This window comes from Grampus griseus (assembly GCF_964374135.1).
Source record: "Grampus griseus genome assembly, chromosome: 5".
In the NCBI taxonomy this organism is placed as follows: domain Eukaryota; kingdom Metazoa; phylum Chordata; class Mammalia; order Artiodactyla; family Delphinidae; genus Grampus; species Grampus griseus.
The window spans coordinates 9660044-9680067 of record NC_138998.1 but is presented as its reverse complement, the minus strand read 5'-3'; the positions used below and the strand labels follow the sequence as shown (position 1 = coordinate 9680067).

Sequence of the window (20024 nt, the reverse complement as noted above, 5' to 3'; positions counted from 1 at the left end):
GGAAACAGCTGATCTGGCTTTACCAGCACAGATCAGTTGAGTGCCAGCCCTGCCTTTCTTCTATTATAGTAAATAGTTTCACCCAACACTGAGCCAGAATACAGCATGTCTCTATTCATTTTCTTTTGGAGAAAGATAACAGATGTGACTAGAGCCTTAATGTACTTTTGCTAGATTTGCTTTTTGTAAAGAACTGATTAAGGATTAAAACCTTCAACTTTCTGAACTTGAAATGTTACTATTGCTTCAAATTTATAGAGCTTTCATGACTTCAATATCCCAGTAATACAAGCATTTGTTCTATTGTTAAAGGTATAGTGAACTGGTATCTGGGAATTTCATATGAGAAAAGGCAATTCCTGGCACGCAGCCTTAATAGACGTGCATGTATGATACAAAGCCCCGTGTGCCTTGGGAAAATGAACTAGAGACTCAACTGGAAAGCTTTCAGACCAGTTAAAAACATAAAATATAGCTACCACAGAGCTTAATTGTACAGTGGCAGTTTCAGTTTCTGTACTGAGAGACAATTTTTTGCATTTTCTTAGGATTGGCCCACAGCTACAGCCATACTGGACACGTTTTTAACTCTAAACGCAATGCAGAATTGCCTATCATTTCTTCGCTATACAGACTGAATATTCTGCATGAGCATTCAAAAACGCATGTTTATAGTTTGAACTTATGTTTGTGTTCTACTACCAAATGTACTGTCTACAGAGTCTTCGATGATGGGTAGTGAGGAAGACTCAAAAAGATTCAGTTACACACAGAGAAAACATATTACACATAATGTTGGGAAGGGCTAGATTACATAGTTATCGAAATATGTACAGGAGCAATCTTCATCTAGAAGTGTTTCAGGGATTCCAAATGATCACACTCAACAGCTGGGCCTATTTGTAAGATTTGGTCAATGGGAAGCTTTTCTCTGCCTTATGGTCCCCCACCCTAATACTTCTTTGTGAAAGCAGAGTGGCATGCTGCCTTATCGCTGTTGCTAATTACCCTCAACCAATGGCAATGAAAGCAGGCAAACCGATTAAGCAATGTGGCAGCCCATTTTTATGAATTTACCTTTAAAGACAAGCAAGAGAATTTTAGAGAAGTAGGTACAGGGCTTTATAAACTACAGGGAACTGCAATGGAGTATTTATTTTTGAAACTCAATGACTTCCTTGCAATTTAAGGGTGCTAATCAATAATGAATAGTTATTTTGAACAATTACAAAGATAACATGCTCTTACTAGGAAAAGAAAAGAAAGCATGCAGAATAAACTTCCAGAGGTGACCAAACTTTTTGGAATTGCTTGATTTTGCCGTAACTTGCAACTTTTTACAAAAAGGTGTTCTATGAAATTTTTTTCAATCCCAAAGACTTGGCTTTGTGTTGAGAATTTTGTGGTAATCCTCAACTGCAAATATGCTTAAATTATGAAGTAGATTTAAAGCCACTGTTTTAAAATATATAGTCTAGTTTTAGGGTCTCAAAATGTTAAAAACTGTAATTTAGCTTGATCAGAACTAATCAAATAATCTGGATAATGCTTAGTATATACGTATGAGTATACACACATTTAAGTACTACTAATCGTTAGCAAATTATACTTTAAACATCAAAATTTAATCTTTGGTGATTCAGAAGGCACTCTTTTTCATGAAGTACATACAATATGAAAAATCTAGGCTCTATTATCAACAACTGCAATTCCCCAACATAATAGTGTCACAGAGATTAGACCAGAAGTGTGCAACGAAGTGTTTATAAAGTCCAAGTTGTTTACAGAGAGGGACCTTGGCCATGGGACTGCAGTCATATACCTGACTCTCCAGCATTCCTACTAGGCACTGCTCTGCTGATGCACTGCACTGGAACCCACTGTTAACTATCTCCAACTCAACTAAGAGAAATTATTTTCTCATGAAAATCTCTTAATTTCATGAGAGAGCAGTAAAAATACAATGTACCAAAATGTGCTTTTATAAACGAACTCGGCTAGATTAAGAAACTGAACAATATTTACACTCCTGAATTTCAAGGATCTAAATCTTGTCACATACTATCCACCCAAATCCCCACCATTTTCTTAAGATAACATAAGTAAGCAGGTTAAAACGCTTTTGAAAAAAGGTTTTATTTCTATTTATTCATTTATGCAAAGACAGTATGAGCATAGGTAATAGGAACACACTTTTAAGTTTAAAATTAATTTTCCATTTTGAAAGGTTCAGGATTTTGTCTCTTCTTTCTACCTCACTCTTTTAAATACTTCAGTCCAACAAAACAGCAGACAAAAATTTATTTCCTTCCTTTTCTTAAGGTCATATTGGGATAATCAGAATTGGCTCTTTAGAATATAGGTATCATTTACAGTAACCTGGAGATTTAATCACAGAATAATATGTGTAAGAATGTTATAGCACACACAAAAAAAAGTACAAAGAATTTTAAAAAGAACAAATTTCAGGGCACTTTCAAATTTTGAGGCCTAAGAAAGCTCTCTTGGGGACCCTCAAGTTAAAAGACTCCTCCCTTCAGATTCAGAATGAAAATAATTAGGGATTATAAAACAATGGGCACTGATGATATGGCCCATGGAAGCTTCATTAGGATAAGGATAAATGGAGTTTCCATGTTTTAGTGAAGGGGCAGGCCAATGAAAGAAAAGCCAGGAAGCCACTTTAAACTCATGTCCACGGCAGGTCAAATGATGCTGATACAAGTGTTTCCCTTAGAAAGGTATTATCCCATTGCTACCCTTCCAAGGCTTATTAGCCCACATACTGCTTATATTGCTGCTTCTCTACTTTACATCACCTATTCTAAAAGCAAACCTCCTGGAAGAATGGTGCTACAGACTGGAAAAGCAAGACTGTGGGTAGAGCAAAGGGGCTCTGGATTTCTAGTTGTTTGTCACGATTTACAATGTCTAACCAGGAGCCTAGCTAACCTAAAAATGGATTGTTAACACAACGCTAGTATATTTTTGGGCTATGCGTATTACTCAACAACTTTTGTGGTTTAGAAACGCCAAAACTAATTCGATTCTCCTGGACATATTTTACTTTAAAAAAGAAAATATAATAAGCTACAAAACAAAAATAAAAATCGACCTGTTCTTTAACAAATAACTAATATTTTAATGTTTTTCACAAAATCTATTCCTTTCAGATACTCTGATTAACTTTTAAGTGACATAAAAAAAGTTTCAGCCTTCTTTAATACCAACATTTTGCACAATTTAAGACACAGCCATTGAATTTATCATTTCAAGGAAAAAAAAAGTAAAAGAAAAAAAGGAGAATGGTAACTCACTGAGAAGCTTATGTACCTAGTAAAGTTTAGTTTGTTTTGGATTCTTTAAAAAAAAAAATTAGGCCCAGAATTTTAGTTATCCTAGTTACCATCCCAATCAGATACCTCTATGTGTGGATTCTAGGTAAGATTAAATATTTTGAACTAATAAATGTAAGACCCACTGATTGGACTATTTGTTTAGAATCTGTTTCACTGGGTTTAGATAAGGAAAACTTCAATAAAGCCAACTATATACTGAGTTCCACTGATTAAAAATGCAGTTTTAAAAACTCTGCTTTTGTGGTAAATTTCTAGACAAATCATAAAAGCACAATATTGTAGATACTGTACTGTTCATAGGTACTTGTTGGAGAAGTGAAGTGCTTGTAGTTAATCAAAATTCTGACCTTTCAAAATAGGTTTTCTAAAACAATTTTTCTGGAAATCAGCATTTGCTTTTAAACTCTTAAAATGTCAATTAAAAAAATCCTTACAGATAAATCTTAAAGTTATTCCTTTCAGTCTCAATTTTTTTTTTACTTTTAACCATATATTCAACACAAAACCAGTTTCTAAGTAAATGTCTAATGAAAAACAGTTCTAATGTAAAATAAAACTAGGCAATCTAATATAACTTGTATAGAAAGTCTAAGTGTGATTTATCAAAATTCAGAATTAAATCTCTAAAATAGTGGGAAAAACTTTCAGTCTCTTCTTACTACTCAAAACCTCCAACTTCCTGTGAGACTAGAAAGTTAGCAGAGGATCAAACAGACTTAAGCACTGCCCGACTTCTTCTGAAGTGATGAACTCGTTTATCCTAGAAAAGACAGAATACTCCATTTTACTTCACTGAAAATTCCTATTACCATTATCACCTAAGACAGTTGAAAAATATTGTACTTAAAAAAGCATTTATTTTGGGTTTAAACGCTATAAATAATGAAAGAAAAGTGATCCTTTTGGGGAAGCATTCCTGAACTTTGCGATAACCAATGTACCAATGACCAGTTTTATTCAACAATTTAGTTAAAAAAGAAGTATCAGTAACTCAGAAAAAGAGGACTTAGAATCAATACCCTTTTATGTACATTAACTCATGATTTGGCAGTGATGTCCCAAAAAGACAGCTGGTGAAAAGCACATGAGATTTTTAAAAGTCCTATTTTTACTAAAATACATCTGACAGAAATCATGGCTCGAGAAGAGTAATCCACTTCAATCTGAAACCCTATGCTTTCAGGTTAAAAGATAGAAATTTTGGCATATTTAAAGGCATATTCTTAACCTGTAATGAAGATATATAATTTTTTTTTTTGCGGTACGTGGGCCTCTCACTGTTGTGGCCTTGCCCGTTGCGGAGCACAGGCTCCAGACGCGCAGGCTCCGGACGCGCAGGCTCAGCAGCCGTGGCTCACGGGCCCAGCCGCTCCGCGGCACGTGGGGATCTTCCCGGACTGGGGCACAAACCCGTGTCCCCTGCATCGGCAGGCGGACTCTCAACCACTGCGCCATCAGGGAAGCCCGATATGTAATTTTTTAGGAAATGAATAGAAAAATAAAAATATATGCAAAAATTTCCTTTCACTTTACGTTGCTTGCAGATGTGCAGATAGAAGAAATGAGGCCTTACAAAGAGGAATGGAGCTGAGTAAACCAGCAATAACATAATAATAGTATTTCTTCTCTACACTTTTAGCTTAACTGTGCCCTGTTCCTAGGGATTAAATTCCATTGTCACATAAAGAAGGGTGACTTCTGGAAATCATGTAATCTGTTAACAGGGTAATATCCTATTTAGGTTAAAGCCCAGAAAACTGGTCACAAACTCAAGTATCTTCAGAGATCAGGCAGGATATGAAAGATTATGAAGGAGCTGGAATTTATCATGGCAACAGTGTATATCCCGCCTCAGTGCATTCTAATTCAATTAAAACAACAATAACAACATTTAGCTAATCAAAGTAGGTCTAGATATGCTACACAACTTCTAACTCTTAGCTCAGAGAAGCAGAAAATTTTGGAAGGTTCAAAGAGAAACTTTTAATACCAGGTAAAAATTCAAGTTTAAAGACTTGCTGGTTAAAGATTTTCTGCTTTGCAAACAAATCCTTTAGTACTACCTATTTAACCTGCAGAACCTTGGGCAAAAGTAAGCTGTCCAGTTCTTTCCTTTTAAATTGTCCTATGCAGAATGAAACAACAGAACAAAGATCAACTTTAAATGAATGGGTTTACTCCCCAATGAGAAGGGGGTTAAGAACTTAACTCTGCTACAGCTCTAGCCTTCTGCATTAAAAGAACGCCTAAGTATTCCTTTTAAAAACACTTTAAGCTTTATCCAATTTCCATTCATAGATGGAAAAAGCTATTCTCCTTTCCCTGTTTTAAGATACAAAGCAATGGCTTACAAATGGTTCCAAAATGGTGCATTTTAGAAAAATTCTGGCAGCTCCTTGGAAAGTTAAACAGTTACTATGTGATTCAGCAGTTCCATTCTTAGATATATACCCAAGAGAAATAAAAACGTATATCCACACAATAACTTGTACACGAATGTTCACAGCGTTACTCATCAGAGCCCAAAAGTGGAAACAACCCAAATGTCTATCAAATAAGTGATGAATGGATAAACGCAAAGTGGCAGATCCATAAATAAAAAGGAATGAAGTCCTGATACATGCTGTAACACTGATGAACCTTGAAAACATTTCGCTAAGTGAAAGTCACTCACGAAAGGTCACATATTATACTACTTATATGAAATATCCAGAATAGGCAAATTCTTAAAGAAAGGAGGTTAGTGGTTGCCTAAGGCTAGAGAGTTTGGGGGAGAGTGACTGCTAATGGGCAGGGGCTTTATTTTGGGGGTGATTAAAATATTCTAAAATTGATTGTCGTTATGGTTGCGCAACTCTGTTAATATTCTAAAAAGTACTGAATTGCACACTTTAAATGGGTGAACTGTGGGGTATGAAAATCGTTATCTCAATAAACCTGTTACAAAAAACAACAAAAACCTTCCCTTTACTTAAAAAGCACAGTATTCTTCCCCCATTGAAGCGACCGGTTCCTTTCCATATTCAGAGACTCACAACTTAAAGGGATCTTAGAGACTCATTTCAGACTTGTAAAAACTGGAGCCTTAATAAGATTTAAATGATTTGTCCAAGGTGACAGAACCAGGATCAGAAACCAGAACTTTCTTAAATTCAAACACCCATATTCTTCTCCACTTCACCAACTCTGAATCAACTTCCATTTCTTTCTACTCAGCTCTTTTTACTACTTCATTTTACCTCTTTTCTCCCCCCCAAAACACTGTTGGTTCAAGCATCATCTGAGTGATCAATTTCTTTTCTTCTCTTTAGTCCAATATCTACGTACTCTTAAGTTTTGCTTTCTCTTTCTAAAATTTTCTCTTTTCCTATTTGGTCAAGCCAATATTCTCATTCAACTCTCATGAACCCTATCAACTACAGTATAGGCTTCTGCTAAGATTATCTTCCCTAAGGGCAAACTACACTATATCAAGATTTGAGCAGCTAGAATACACTGCCACTTAAAACTCACTCACAGATTTACTGGGTTACAGTCAAAAGCTAACAGTTCAATTACTGATATATGCTCTATGTAGTATCAAAATATATATACCACAGAAAAAAGATACTTTATGGCTGACAAGTGTGCTTTTTATCCTGTACACTATTCCTTTCATACCTTGAAGTACTCTTCTTGAGTAACAAAGGAGCTTCTCAATCTGTTCTCTGGATTAAACAGACAAGATACCACTGTCTGTATGCTTCGGTCCACAGATTTCTGAAACACAGAAGTTTTCGGTAAAGACTATTCCTCCTTTTACTCACTGGGAACAAACTTTTTGAAAAAGTTTAATGAACACATACACTTATTTCTAAAGAATTCTCAGGTAATTTTGTAATACGTGCCACATGTCACTTAGTGTGTAACTTTTGTACCAAATTTAAGAATTATTTCAGAAACTTAGTGATAGAGTACTGATTTAAAAAGCTCAATTAGTCAAGCCCTAAGATACTTGCTTAAGCCTCTTTAATTTTTCCTGTTAGATAAAAAACAGTGAACTTCAACATTTCAAAAAACATTTAGGTTAAACTTTGGTAATATAATTATACTGTAAGTTATTTCGATATTTTTTCAAATTTTAAGTTGTGTAACAAATCTGGGAATTTTTTCACCCCACAGTTCAGTAGTTCTCAACATTTTTCCACTGAGAAACACATGAACGAAGTACACATACTCCAATGGGAATCATCCTATGTTATTATGCACATTCCAATCACATCAATTACTTCCATATTCTCACCCATACGAGAAAACACAGAATTCAAGAGTGAGGGCACTGTTGTTATAGGGATCTGCTCTAATGATAAAAAAGAAACAACTCTGCCTGTTTTAATATTTCAATTACTAGTGGCTCCACCACTCTTGAGAGCTCCTACCATATATAATGTTACAGAGAGAATACCGTAAATAACTGTATATTATTATTTAGCTAAATAAATGTTTAAATTGGCAAAAGACAAAGTAGATATAATTCATACTAATTCCTCTTTTGAAGGGTAGGATTCTTGAGGAAACCAACCCACCCCACCAAATCACGTTAATACAATATTTATTAAACTACGGTTAAAAAACAACAACAAAAAAACCCCAATGAAAACAGAACAGAGGGAAGGACTACTGAATCAGCAACTATATATACACACTGAAAGTTTGGGGATGCCTAAAATTTCATTAACTTTTATGTAAATTGCAAAGTTATTAGTCAATGACTCAAGCTCTGTAACGTATTTAAATTTGGGCAAAGATGCTTGCTTCTCAAATGGCCATTATTAAAACCTGAAAAACAATAAAAATATAAATATTAATAAGCAAAATTAGATGTTTGCCTTTTGTGGGCCATTTCCAGAGGATGCAGTAGCTTCATGAACTGAGCATTCACTTGGCAAAACTTCAACTCCTGGATCAACTTCATTACAGTGGTAGTTAACGGCTGTATAAGTCTACATTTAAAATGATGATAAAAGTGTAATTAAAGAGATGTACATTAGATACATTTCTAAATCTATTCTTCAAAATGGTGAGCTGACACTGAAAGTCTAAATGTGGATTGTGAAGTTCAATTACATTATTTCAGAAACTATTTCAAACCGTAGAGTTGAAATGCAATTTTTTATTTTGAAATGTCAACACAATCAGAATTAGGACAATTTCCCTAAGAAAAAGAAACTCCAACATATAATAAGGGAATGAGAAGGGAATCTCCTAGTGCCTGAGAATTTCAGCTCATACTATATCCTTCGAATATCCAATCTTGATGAAAGAAGGTAACAAAGGCTCAGGTGTTTTAGAGGTAGCACCCTCTCTTGTTTTTTTCCTTTTCTTATGTAACATATAACAGTACTGACAGCAAAACATTTTTGCTTCTCTTCATCACATTTTTTATGGCAAGAAAACTAGAGGCAGATTCAATACTAATTCTAAATCCCTGGAGTTAGAATTAGCATAGTTATTAAAACTACCTTTCTTGGTTACATATTCTATCAACAAGTAACTGAGCACTTGTTGTATGCAGGGCAGCCATTGCTTAAGTACACACACAACAACCTGAGAAACAAAAAGCACAGTTTCTCCCATGGGAGTATATACTTGGGTTGACAAGAAATAAAACATAACACATAATGTAAAAGGGCATTTAAAATATTTCTAGGTATACTTGATATTGCAAAAGGTCAAGAAATATATAATAGCTGAACAGTAAAATACTTTAAAATATATAATAGTTAAACAGTAAAAAACTCTAAAATAGGAAGTACATGTTTCGCTAATTCACCTTACCGGAGAAATAACATAACTCCTTTGCTCCCCAACAGGCCACTGTGGTGGCATCTTAGAAAAAAAAGGAAATAATTATTTAAATATACCTTCACATTTTCACAAAGATATGAGATAGACAATGTTGAGGTATCTGTCATGCTGGCTCCTTGACCTTGTTATAATAAAAGAAACAAAATGGAAGAATAAAGTACTTTCTGTTTCTGATACCTAAGGACTTTATTATTACTTTCATATATAAACTCCATCTTTTTCTCAATTTTCTGGAGTTGGTCTACAGGAAAACTCAAACATACAGTTCTCTAAATATATTACCATAGATATGGTCATATCCATGGGCAGAAATTCAGAGAACTACTATTGTAGCAGCCAGCTAAAATAAACACTATCAAACATAATTGGAATTCAATGCTCTTAAGAACTGAGTAATCATTTTATTTCAACCTATGCCATTAGAAAAACTCATAAAAGTCAGCCTGGATGTTTCAGCTATTTGACAGAAAAGATGAAGAATACATGCTGAAATACAGAAGGGGACACCAAATCTTGTACAAGAGGAAGCTTCTTCCTAAACTCATTCCTGTCAAAGCTTCTAAGTTCATTCCCTTATTTCTAAGTAACAGAGAAGCCCTAATTCTAGACTAATTCCAACTTTTTTCTTAAATTTTAAGCACACTCAACTACTTTAAATGACAAACTATTAGGGAAATTTACATAAATAAAGGTCTCAATAATATTCCAATGTAAATTATTTTGATCCCTCTTAAATTACCTGATAATTATAAACAGGCAGCTGATATCCAGTGATAACCTGAACTGGTGAACTTGGATAAGGAGGATAAGCCTGAAAATAAATTTTACAGAAAGAATGAATGAACGAGATGTATTTTTAAAAATGAGAAAGAAGGAATATTATTCCCAATGTAAAAAAAATATGAAAATAAAGAAATCTTAGTTTTTTCATATACAATGCAAGATTCTATTTGAGTGACTGGCTTCATGAAGAAATAAGTATTCTCTGTCAAATGTTAGTCTTTTGGGCTGGGAGAAGGAAGAGATAAATAAGGTGAGTGACTGATTTTGCCAGCCTAAGTTTACCTTATCTGTATATTTATTCCCATCCAGAAGTTCTTTCTTACATGATGATAAGACTCTATTAGAATAGATTTCCATGTTAGAGTTGTATTAATACATGTGTTCTCTTTTTTTGTAAAAATACTTTTAAGCAGTTTTGTATTCCTTTGACAGTATTTCGGCGTAACGTGGGATCCTCCTACAGACTTTCTGGCTCTTTCTGTATTTCACTTCTAAAAGTTAAGGGCAGTTTATCACCCCAAACTAGAAAAGAGACAATACAATGTCTTTGTATTATATCTTTCAAAAGGTATTTATTGATTGAAAATATCTAGGTAGTAGCATACATAAATATACCAGAATAGGTAATAATACCTCATGGTAAATGTTAGGAACAAGTAGGGCTTTTCTTCTATCTGTGTTTTAAGTAAGAAAAGTATAAAAAGATATATCCTACACTTCAGGTAGATGGAAAATGTAAACAAATGAGAGACACTGCAGAACTACTTCACTATTATTTTGCTTCTTTCTTTTCCTAAAAATAAAATGTCTTTTAAACTGAAGAAAGTAAACTGAACTAAGAAAAAAATAAATATTATCAATGGGAGGTAAGTATTCCAAACCCCACTTCAAATATTAAAGTAACCAAGACGAGACAAATTATATGCCAGAAACTCATAGAGTTTACAAATATAGTTAAGTCACCAGAAATTTATCCATTCTAGAACCATAATACATCCAGAAATCAACAATCTATATGAGAAGGCATCTGGAAATCACTGCAAATAAAGAATAGCTGACCCTAGAAAAGAACAAACCAAACAAACACATGAGGAAAGCTGCCTTCAAATATTCTAGGAGTTATCTGGGGGAAAAAAAAGATATATTCTATGTGGCTACAGCCATCAGTTCTAAGATAAAGGCTTACAAACTATATAGAAGCAGATTTTAGCTTAGTATAAGAAGTAACACTGGGTTTCCCTGGTGGCGCAGTGGTTGAGAGTCCGCCTGCCGATGCGGGGGACACGGGCTCGTGCCCTGGTCCAGGAAGATCCCACATGCCGCAGAGCGGCTGGGCCCGTGGGCCGTGGCCGCTGAGCCTGCGCGTCCGGAGCCTGTGCTCCGCAACGGGAGAGGCCCGCGTACCGCCAAAAAAAAAAAAAGTAACACTAAGAATGACAGATTTCTAACAGGAGTAACAGATGTCCCGTCACTCAAAAATATTCAAACAGGAATAATATTGTCACTTATTATGGAAATTGTTGACGTAATTCCACAGAGGGTAAGAAGTGAGACTGGCTTAATTTTTAAGGTGCGCCCATCTCATTGTATAAGATTTCTAACAGAATACACACAAAAAACAGGAATGTAGGTAATTCTTACCTGAACATACTGAGTAATAGGACTCATCATGGTTGGAGGCTGCATGTAAGCTTCCGTGTGTGGATTACTCCAGACACTCTGAAACTGTGGTGGAGGAGGAGGATTAAAAACCAAAGGACGTGGCTGCACATGATAAGCACCTTTTTAAAGAAAAGAAAACAAAGCCTATTTTTAGTTCTCTGAAAAGCTACACATGTCAATGAGAACAATTCCTTTCTTTACTCACATAAAGTTTGTTTCCTGATTGCAGGGCCCAGTTTCAGCTTTTTACCATGGAAATTTATCTGTGACTGAAAATAAAACAGTAACAAAACTAGAATCAATGTCTAAATCTTTACTTCCAAGACTTTGGTAAACATGCAAGTTCTCTAAAATTACTACTATCGGAGAAGATCAGTGCTAAAGACATACCAAATCAAAATTTATCAGCCTGAAGCTACCTTACTTACCTTCACTACTCTAATCAAATGTTGAGAGGTGTTGTGGAATTTGATCAAAAACCTTTACTCTCTCTTATCTTTCCTGTCTCTGGATCATGAGGCTGGATGCCCAATCAAAAATAAACAGGTTCTCACAAGTTATGTAAGATTATTCTAAGTCTGGATTTCAAACAGAAAGTATATTTATTTCTATACATTATACAAGACTAAGTAAATATTCAGAACTCAAAACAATACTGAACACTGCATCCATAAGGTAATTAAGAGATTTTTTCCCAAAAGAAGATTACTTACTTCTACTATCTTCTGCACATCCACGTCATTATAAAATGAAACAAATCCATAGCTAGAAAGGCAAATAAATGAGTATAAAATCACTACCGTAACAGTACACGGTTTGAAACTTCATTATTCCATGAAATAACTGACAGAAGTAATAATGATAAAGGATGAAGAATATACTGAGATAAATAACTGTAAGACGTACATGATAGATCCTCTATAAATACTACTGTTTTATTTTCCTACGGTCATCTGTATTAGAATGCACAAAGATGAACAGAAAATTCATACCTATGAACCTGAATTTAACTTACTATCTATGGTAAGATAGTTAAAATTTAAGATACTGTGAAATGTGTGAAGAAAACAATTCTTCAATATAACTGATTAATCCACTTAAGTGAAACAAATGAAGATGGGAAACATTTAAATACAAACACTAGGCAAATGATTAAATAAAAGAGCTGGTAGCAAACTTTTATCTTCTACATGAAAGGAATTACAAAGTAACAAATTACATTTATACAAATGTTATAATACCAGATTTGAAATTTTATTTTCTGAAACTCTATAGATACTATAGTTCAGATATTTATTATAATTTATATTGAACATATGTTTCACTTACCCTTTGGACACACCACTTCGATCCGTGATTATCTTCACTTCTTTTACTGAACCATATTTAGCAAAGAAGTTTTTAATTTCGGTTTCATCCATCTATGAAGAAAAATTTGACTTCAAGATTAAAAATTCAACATTCAAAATTTTCAATTATACTATAAAGAAGATTTGATGATGTGGAAGTATCTCCTCCATGTACCCCCAAACTACCTGTAGTTCTTTGTCAAAGATATTTTTAGTCCCTATTAGGTTAAACATAAAAACAATCCCCCAAAAAAGCCTTATAACAGGGCCCAAATCCCACTATTCACAAAATACTTTTAAAAATAAATGAAACATGAATACAATACCCTAACATCAATTCCACCAACGAAAACAGTGTTCGGCATGATTCTGCCTTCTGGTAAAACATAGCCTTGGCTGGTGGCAGCTGATGAAGACTGGGTGCTGGCCTCTCTGGAGATGGTTGAGTTTGGAGTGTCAGGATCTGCAGCAGACTGTAATTTGGAAAGCAGATATCACCACTAGGCATACAGGCTAAAATGACGTATGATATGAAATATAATTTATGTTTTTAAAATACAAAATATTTTCATATAAATTACTTTCATTGTAAATTAGTCATCAATATAGCTTAGTTCAGGCTCAAGGTCTAGGGTAATCAGAGTAGATCAGCATGAAATTTTAACAGAAGGGTATATAGTACTTTCTCAAAGCCAGTGTCACTCACCACTACCCCGGTCCAGTGCTGTGGCAGAATACTGATTTTATATTGAGTTTGTGAAATACTACGTGAACCGGTTAAGTAATTAGAAAGTTCAGCTTTGTAAAAAGTAAAGTTACTAAAATCATCCTGTTGTATGTCAATAAGCAAATTCTCATTTTTCTGAGTACCTTATTCAAAAGTATGGTTTTAAAGATAACCAATTTTTTTTAAAAGTTGCGTCAAAAAGGAAACAAGAAAGTTTTAAACCAATTTGTTTTGCCTCATCTTTCTATTCACCAAAACTAACATGGACTTTATAATTTTAACACTCCTTGTGTTAGTATGCCTGCTTTACTTTGGAAATGGATCATGAAAACATCATTTGCTCACGTATCATAGCTCCTGCTTAAAAAAAAAGGGTTTATAATCCTTTTCCCTAATGGTAGGGTGTTCATAGCATCTTTAAAATAATGTTTTTCTTCTTGAATAATACCAAATAAGTCCTACTGTAATTTTCACAAGGGGCTGATAGATACAAACGATATCATCTTTATTTTCAGAAACCCACACAAGAAACTTATTATTTTTCTGAATTCTGGTCAGAACTCTGTCTTTAGGCTTCCCACACTAAGATTAATGTAGATTTTTCTGAATCAGAATTTACTGGTAATACATATTTCGGAAACAAAAACTGATTTAGCCAGGAGATCTAAAAATTGATTTAGTCAGACATTTGTGTACCTTACTAAGTTATAAATCACTTACTTGGCAGTTGTTTATCTCTTGGAAAACTTGAGAATGAAGTGAGATAACATCTGTGAATTCGTTTTGTAAACTATAAAGTGGTATGCCAATACGGTTAGCATCCTGGTATCTGATTTTCAATAGGTTAAAGAAAGGTTTCTTTCCTGCTTTTATGATTTATGTACTTATTTTGTAGATACTCTATTAATTAACAACTAACTTGAGTTGGAACCTCAGGAAACTAGTTTATGGCACATCTGCTCATTTGAAATTCATTTATGAAGTGTCTATTGATTATAAGTAGTAAATACAAAAGGCTGCAAGAGAGAGATACAGCTATTACACTTCAGCTTATAAAGGAAAACAAAAGCAAGGACAAAAGAAACCGACCGATACATATTTTTTAAAAGATAAGCAAAATAATTTTTATAGAAATTAGTTACAATAATGAAAAGCAGGTAGAGTTCCTACTTTGTTAAGTGTTAGAAATTACTGATAAATTTAAGATTCTACAAGCTGCTGTACTAATTAGCTATGAAATCAAAATTGTTAAATTACCAAATTTGAGTGTTTGGGCTTTTCTCTATTAATTTGTGTTCATACTTGCTATTCAGTGTTTGTTTGAATAGTTCCTGATTCTTTCCTTTAACTATGGTACAGTGATATTCCAAGACAATAAAATCAGAGAAAGTAAAAACTATTTCTAAAGCTTTTCCATTTTTAAATGTTTTATAATTTTATTATTTTTCTAAATGGGACTATATTACATAAGTCACGTACCTTGAACTATCGAGAAATTTGACTAGATTTCCCTTCGTGACAGACAATTTACCAATCTCTTTCAATTAGCTCACATTCAAAAACCCAAAACAGAAATAAAACAAAATAGTGGTTCTGAAATTCTTATAGACTTTTTCTCCTTCTCAATTTCCCGTTCGTTTGTGGATGAACTTTGGATACCTTTTTATCTGACAAACTATTTATAATATTAGCTGTCTGTGAACCACAATGGATAAATGTATTTTAAATTAGAGGTATAACATTAGGCCAGAAAACTGTGCCAGATTATAAAGAGTTATGATAATATACTGATTTTCAACCGGGGAAGATTTTGTGGCCCGGGGGCATTTTTGGTTGTCACAATTGAGGGGTGTACCTGGTATCTGGGTGGCAGAGGCCAGAGATACAGTAAGCATCCTATAACACAAAGGAGAGCCTCCCACAACAAAGAATTATCTGGCCCCAAATTTGCACAGGGTCACAGCTGAGAAACCTGTGATAGTGTTGCCAGAATTGAAGAGGGAAGTTCTAATTCCTTTTTTTATGCGGTACACGGGACTCTCACTGTTGTGGCCTCTCCCATTGCAGAGCACAGGCTCCGGACGACGCGCAGGCTCAGTGGCCATGGCTCACGGGCCCCACCACTCCGTGGCACGTGGGATCTTCCCGGACCGGGACACGAACCCATGTCCCCTGCATCAGCAGGCAGACTCTCAACCACCGCGCCACCAGGGAAGCCCGGAAGTTCTAATTCTTATATCCTATTTACAAAAGTAAAATGGATGTGTGAAACAACTAAACAGTAATTTGCGAAAAAGAAAAAAGCCATTAGATATTATAGAAAGTTTGGTTTCGGGTTGGGTTGTACAAATTGACTGTCTGCTTAATTGAGGTATTAAGTATAAAACTGATCAAATCATTTCACTAGTGTCATAATGTCTTAAGGAAGGCATCGTTATGTCCGTCCTAGTCCTGAGCCAGCAGATGGTGCTCAAAGCTAAAGTAAGGAAAGTACTCCATTTTAAGACGCCTGAACAATAGGGATTTTAAAACTTTGCCTGTGCGTGTATTTACATACAGTTATAACTTATATATACAAATCCAGAACCACACACAACCTTTGGTTACTTCTAAACTATTGCTAAAAATACTTCACAAATGAATTCTTAAGCAAAAAGTTTGGTGAAGAATTCATCTTACCTACCAACAGCATGCAGAAAATAAACTGCATGTAAATTAAATGAAAGAAATAATTATTTTTCTTAATTACACCTTCAAGTGAGTTGATGGGTTCTGAAATGAGTAATTCTGGAATATTAAGTAGGGGTGAACTTGGAGGCCATCATATACACAATTCTCGTCACTGCTATTCACAGTAATAATTCCCTTTTATATCTGGATGACCAAATGACAAAGATAACTAAAAGCTGGAAAAAAAACCTTTATCATTACTAAAGCTTCTGGGATGTCAGCTCTTTGACATTTTATTCAACTATTATATCTTCATGCAAGCAAACTGAAATAATTTGCAGTCATCAGTGTCATATCCACAGAAGGAAGTAGTTATTAAAGAGAAAAGGAAATTCTATTAAGGAAATAGTAAATGAAAATCAGAATAAAACCCTTTAAGTAAATCAAATAATGGACTCTGGGGGGCAGGGGGAATCCAAACAATGAACAAACAATCCTGGGAAAGCTAAGCAAGAAAAAGGCAAGAATACAAAAATACACATTAGTCCTGAAAAAACGGGATATGAGTACAGATTAGAATGCTCTGTAGGAGTTAAGTTTGGAAATCTTGATGATATGACTAACTTCCCAGAGAAATGAACTTTTAAAGACAATCTTAAGAAAAGAAAGAGCACTCAATTCCTGGGTCAGTTTCACTAGTTTTCTCAAACTGTGAAGAAACAGGTAATTTGTGTGTGGAGGGCAAGTGGGGTGCTAAGAGGCAGCGCACCTAGACAGAAACAACGGTAGACAGGAGAGAGAGTGGAAGAGAAGGAAAATTCAAATGTTTTAAAAAATTTTTCAGAGAAAAGAAGAAGAATATTTCTCAATGCATTTAATAAAACCAATACCATCTAAATAGCAAAATCTGGTTAAGATGGTCCACCCCTGCCCCCAACACTGAGATGCAAAATTCTAGCAGCATACAAAAAAATATACAATTAAGAACAGTTTACATTGTAAATTCAAGGACGGTTCATTCTTAGGAAATCTGTTACTGTAATTCACCACTGCAAAAGCATTTGATAAAATACAGCATCCATTTCTTAATTTTTAAAAAACCCAAGTAAAATAAAAACATCTTATTTTCTATTGATCTAAATCTAGGCTATCATCAAGCTTAAAGTGAAACATGGTAGTAATTTACATTAAAATTAGAAATAAGGGTCTCTCCTTATCACACTTATAAATTTTTTCCTATATGACTAATGTATTAATATAGAGTTGTTATAAATCACCAAGGAAAGATATATATGCAAACAGAAAGGTGGATTAAGAATTAAAAAAAAAAAGAAATGGAAAAAGCTAATGACAAACTTCAACTTCACTAATGATAAACAAAAGAAAAAGTACATCAACACAGTGAAATATTTTCCAGTTATTAGACTGGCAACTTTAAAAACTGCAATACCTTTCATTGGAAAGTGTGTGGAGAAGGGGTCACACTACACACCACCAGTGGGAATACATACTGGTACGTGCTTTATCAAGAGTTACTAAGAAAAATGTATCATAATTCAAAATCGTTATAAAATGGGCATAACCTTTTCACCCAGTGATTCCACTCCTGGCAATTTATTTCAAGTTATTAACAGAATAAGCATGCCAAAACATTTGCACAAACATACTCATTATGGTATTGTTTTAACGTAAACAAATTATTCATTACAAGGGAATTGGTAAAATTAAGTAATGGTAATATAGAAATATATAATTTTTGGTAAAATAACTAAGTATATATTCAAAATTATTTTAAATTTCTCTTTGGAATAAGGCCCACTACACTAAGTGAAGAATACAGGTTGTAAGATAGTATTATATAGCACGGTAAAATTTTTATAAAATAAAATGTACCTGTATATATGCAATACATGCTTGAAAACAATCTGTAAGGGCATATGTACATCAAAACTTCAATAGTGGTTAAATGTTGGGATTAAGATGGACCTCTACTTTCTTACATTGATTACCTTCCAATGAGTTAACGTTTTTTTTTGTTTTTTTGCGGTACGCGGGCCTCTCACTGCTGTGGCCTCTCCCGTTGCGGAGCGCAGGCTCCGGACGCGCAGGCTCAGCGGCCATGGCTCACAGACCCAGCCGCTCCGCGGCATGTGGGATCTTCCCGGACCGGGGCACGAACCCGTGTTCCCTACATCGGCAGGCGAACTCTCAACCACTGCGCCACCAGGTAAGCCCAACGTATTAGTTTTGTATCAGAAAAAAAATCAATGAAGTTATTAGCATTTCCCCCCTTTTCCTCTAAAAAGAGGAGAGAACAAAGTTGGAAATAATTACAGTAACTCAGATTATTAGTTATTGATATGGATACGTACATGACATAATTATTACAGTTACATACAATCACAATTTTTTACTTTAAAATTTATATGTTCTAATAAATTGTATATAAAGTTCCTCCCTTTGCCTCTAAAAATACAGAAGATAACAGTTATTACACTACCGACAACTACACATATATAATACACCTGTGACTTGACGGTTGGTCAAAAGTGTTCTCAGAGCTGTACCCCTGAGGTGGTGAAATCAACTAAATGCACTTAACAAAACTCACATAAATGTCACCCAACAGAGCATGTAATACTCTAGGGACATTTTGTTGAAGGTTTCTGGTTTCTCTTCGGGAAAAGTGTTCCCCGGGTTAAAAACTGCTAGACTTCCCCCACCTGCGGCCGCTCAGGGGCGTGGACAGCGCCGACCTTGTAGGGAAATGATGGCGTCGGGTGAGCTTCCGCCCCGCGGCCCCGCTGCTGCCACCGCGCAGGCACAAGGCTGCCCCAGGAGCACCGCGGGCTCGAGCTCTCCAGGTCTCGACATGCCCCCAAAGCCCCGCCAGGAAGCCCGACCCCAGCCCCGAGCCGGACCCGTGGGGCCCCGCCTCCCGAGGTGGCTCGGGCCCGGCTTCCGCATCTGCACGCAGGCACGCCTGAGGCCACGACACGCGGTGCTCGGCAGGCACGCCGCCATCTCGCGGAGGCCTCACCGCCTGGCTCCTCAGAATAAGCGCGGGAAGAGAGGCTTCTGGGGTGGGGTGGGGGTGGGGCGGAGCGGGGTCCCCGCCCCCCAGTCCACGGCGGAGGCCGGAAGCCCCTCCACACCCTGGCTGCGGTGGTGGGATGGCCGCGGGGCTTGCACGTGCTGGGCGGGGCCCCGGGCACTCCCTTCCCACAGCCAGGCCTCCTGCCCCTCCGCCAGCCCTCAACGCCCTGTAGGCCGTGCTGGACCGCCTCCCCCTTGCCCTCAGGCCGAGCCCAAGTACAGGAAAGCCGGGTGGCCCCGCTCTCGGCTCCCGTTTCCCCGCCCCCTTCAGCGCCCCGGCCACCCTGAGGACCCCCTCAGGCCTCGTCCACTCACCATGATGGCGGCAGCCCGTGTTCCCACAGAGGGGCTCGAGAAGGAGCTGAGGCTGGCTTCAGGCACCGGGGCTGCTGTTAGGCCTGCTCGTACCCACCGCCCCGCTTGACTGGGCAGAGGAAGCAGAGGTGGACAAGCGAGGAAAAGCCGAGGCTGCTGGCGAGACCGAGGGGCGCAGGGGGACTGAGGCGTGGCCGGAGCGTCGGACGTGGCTCC

General features: G+C 36.3%; 1 protein-coding gene across 1 annotated transcript; it reads right to left on the bottom strand.

Annotated features, from left to right (window-relative positions):
- Positions 1-4065: 4065 nt before the first annotated feature.
- DAZL (deleted in azoospermia like) lies at positions 4066-19271 on the bottom strand (the record flags this gene model as incomplete). Its single annotated transcript, XM_082654638.1, has 12 exons — positions 4066-4119; positions 7020-7118; positions 8228-8341; positions 9177-9227; positions 9946-10017; positions 11631-11770; positions 11857-11920; positions 12365-12416; positions 12981-13072; positions 13327-13473; positions 15281-15345; positions 19154-19271. 12 exons carry the CDS (start codon positions 19269-19271, stop codon positions 4066-4068), a joined length of 1068 nt encoding a protein of 355 aa, XP_082510764.1.
- Between the last annotated feature and the right edge of the window lie 753 nt (positions 19272-20024).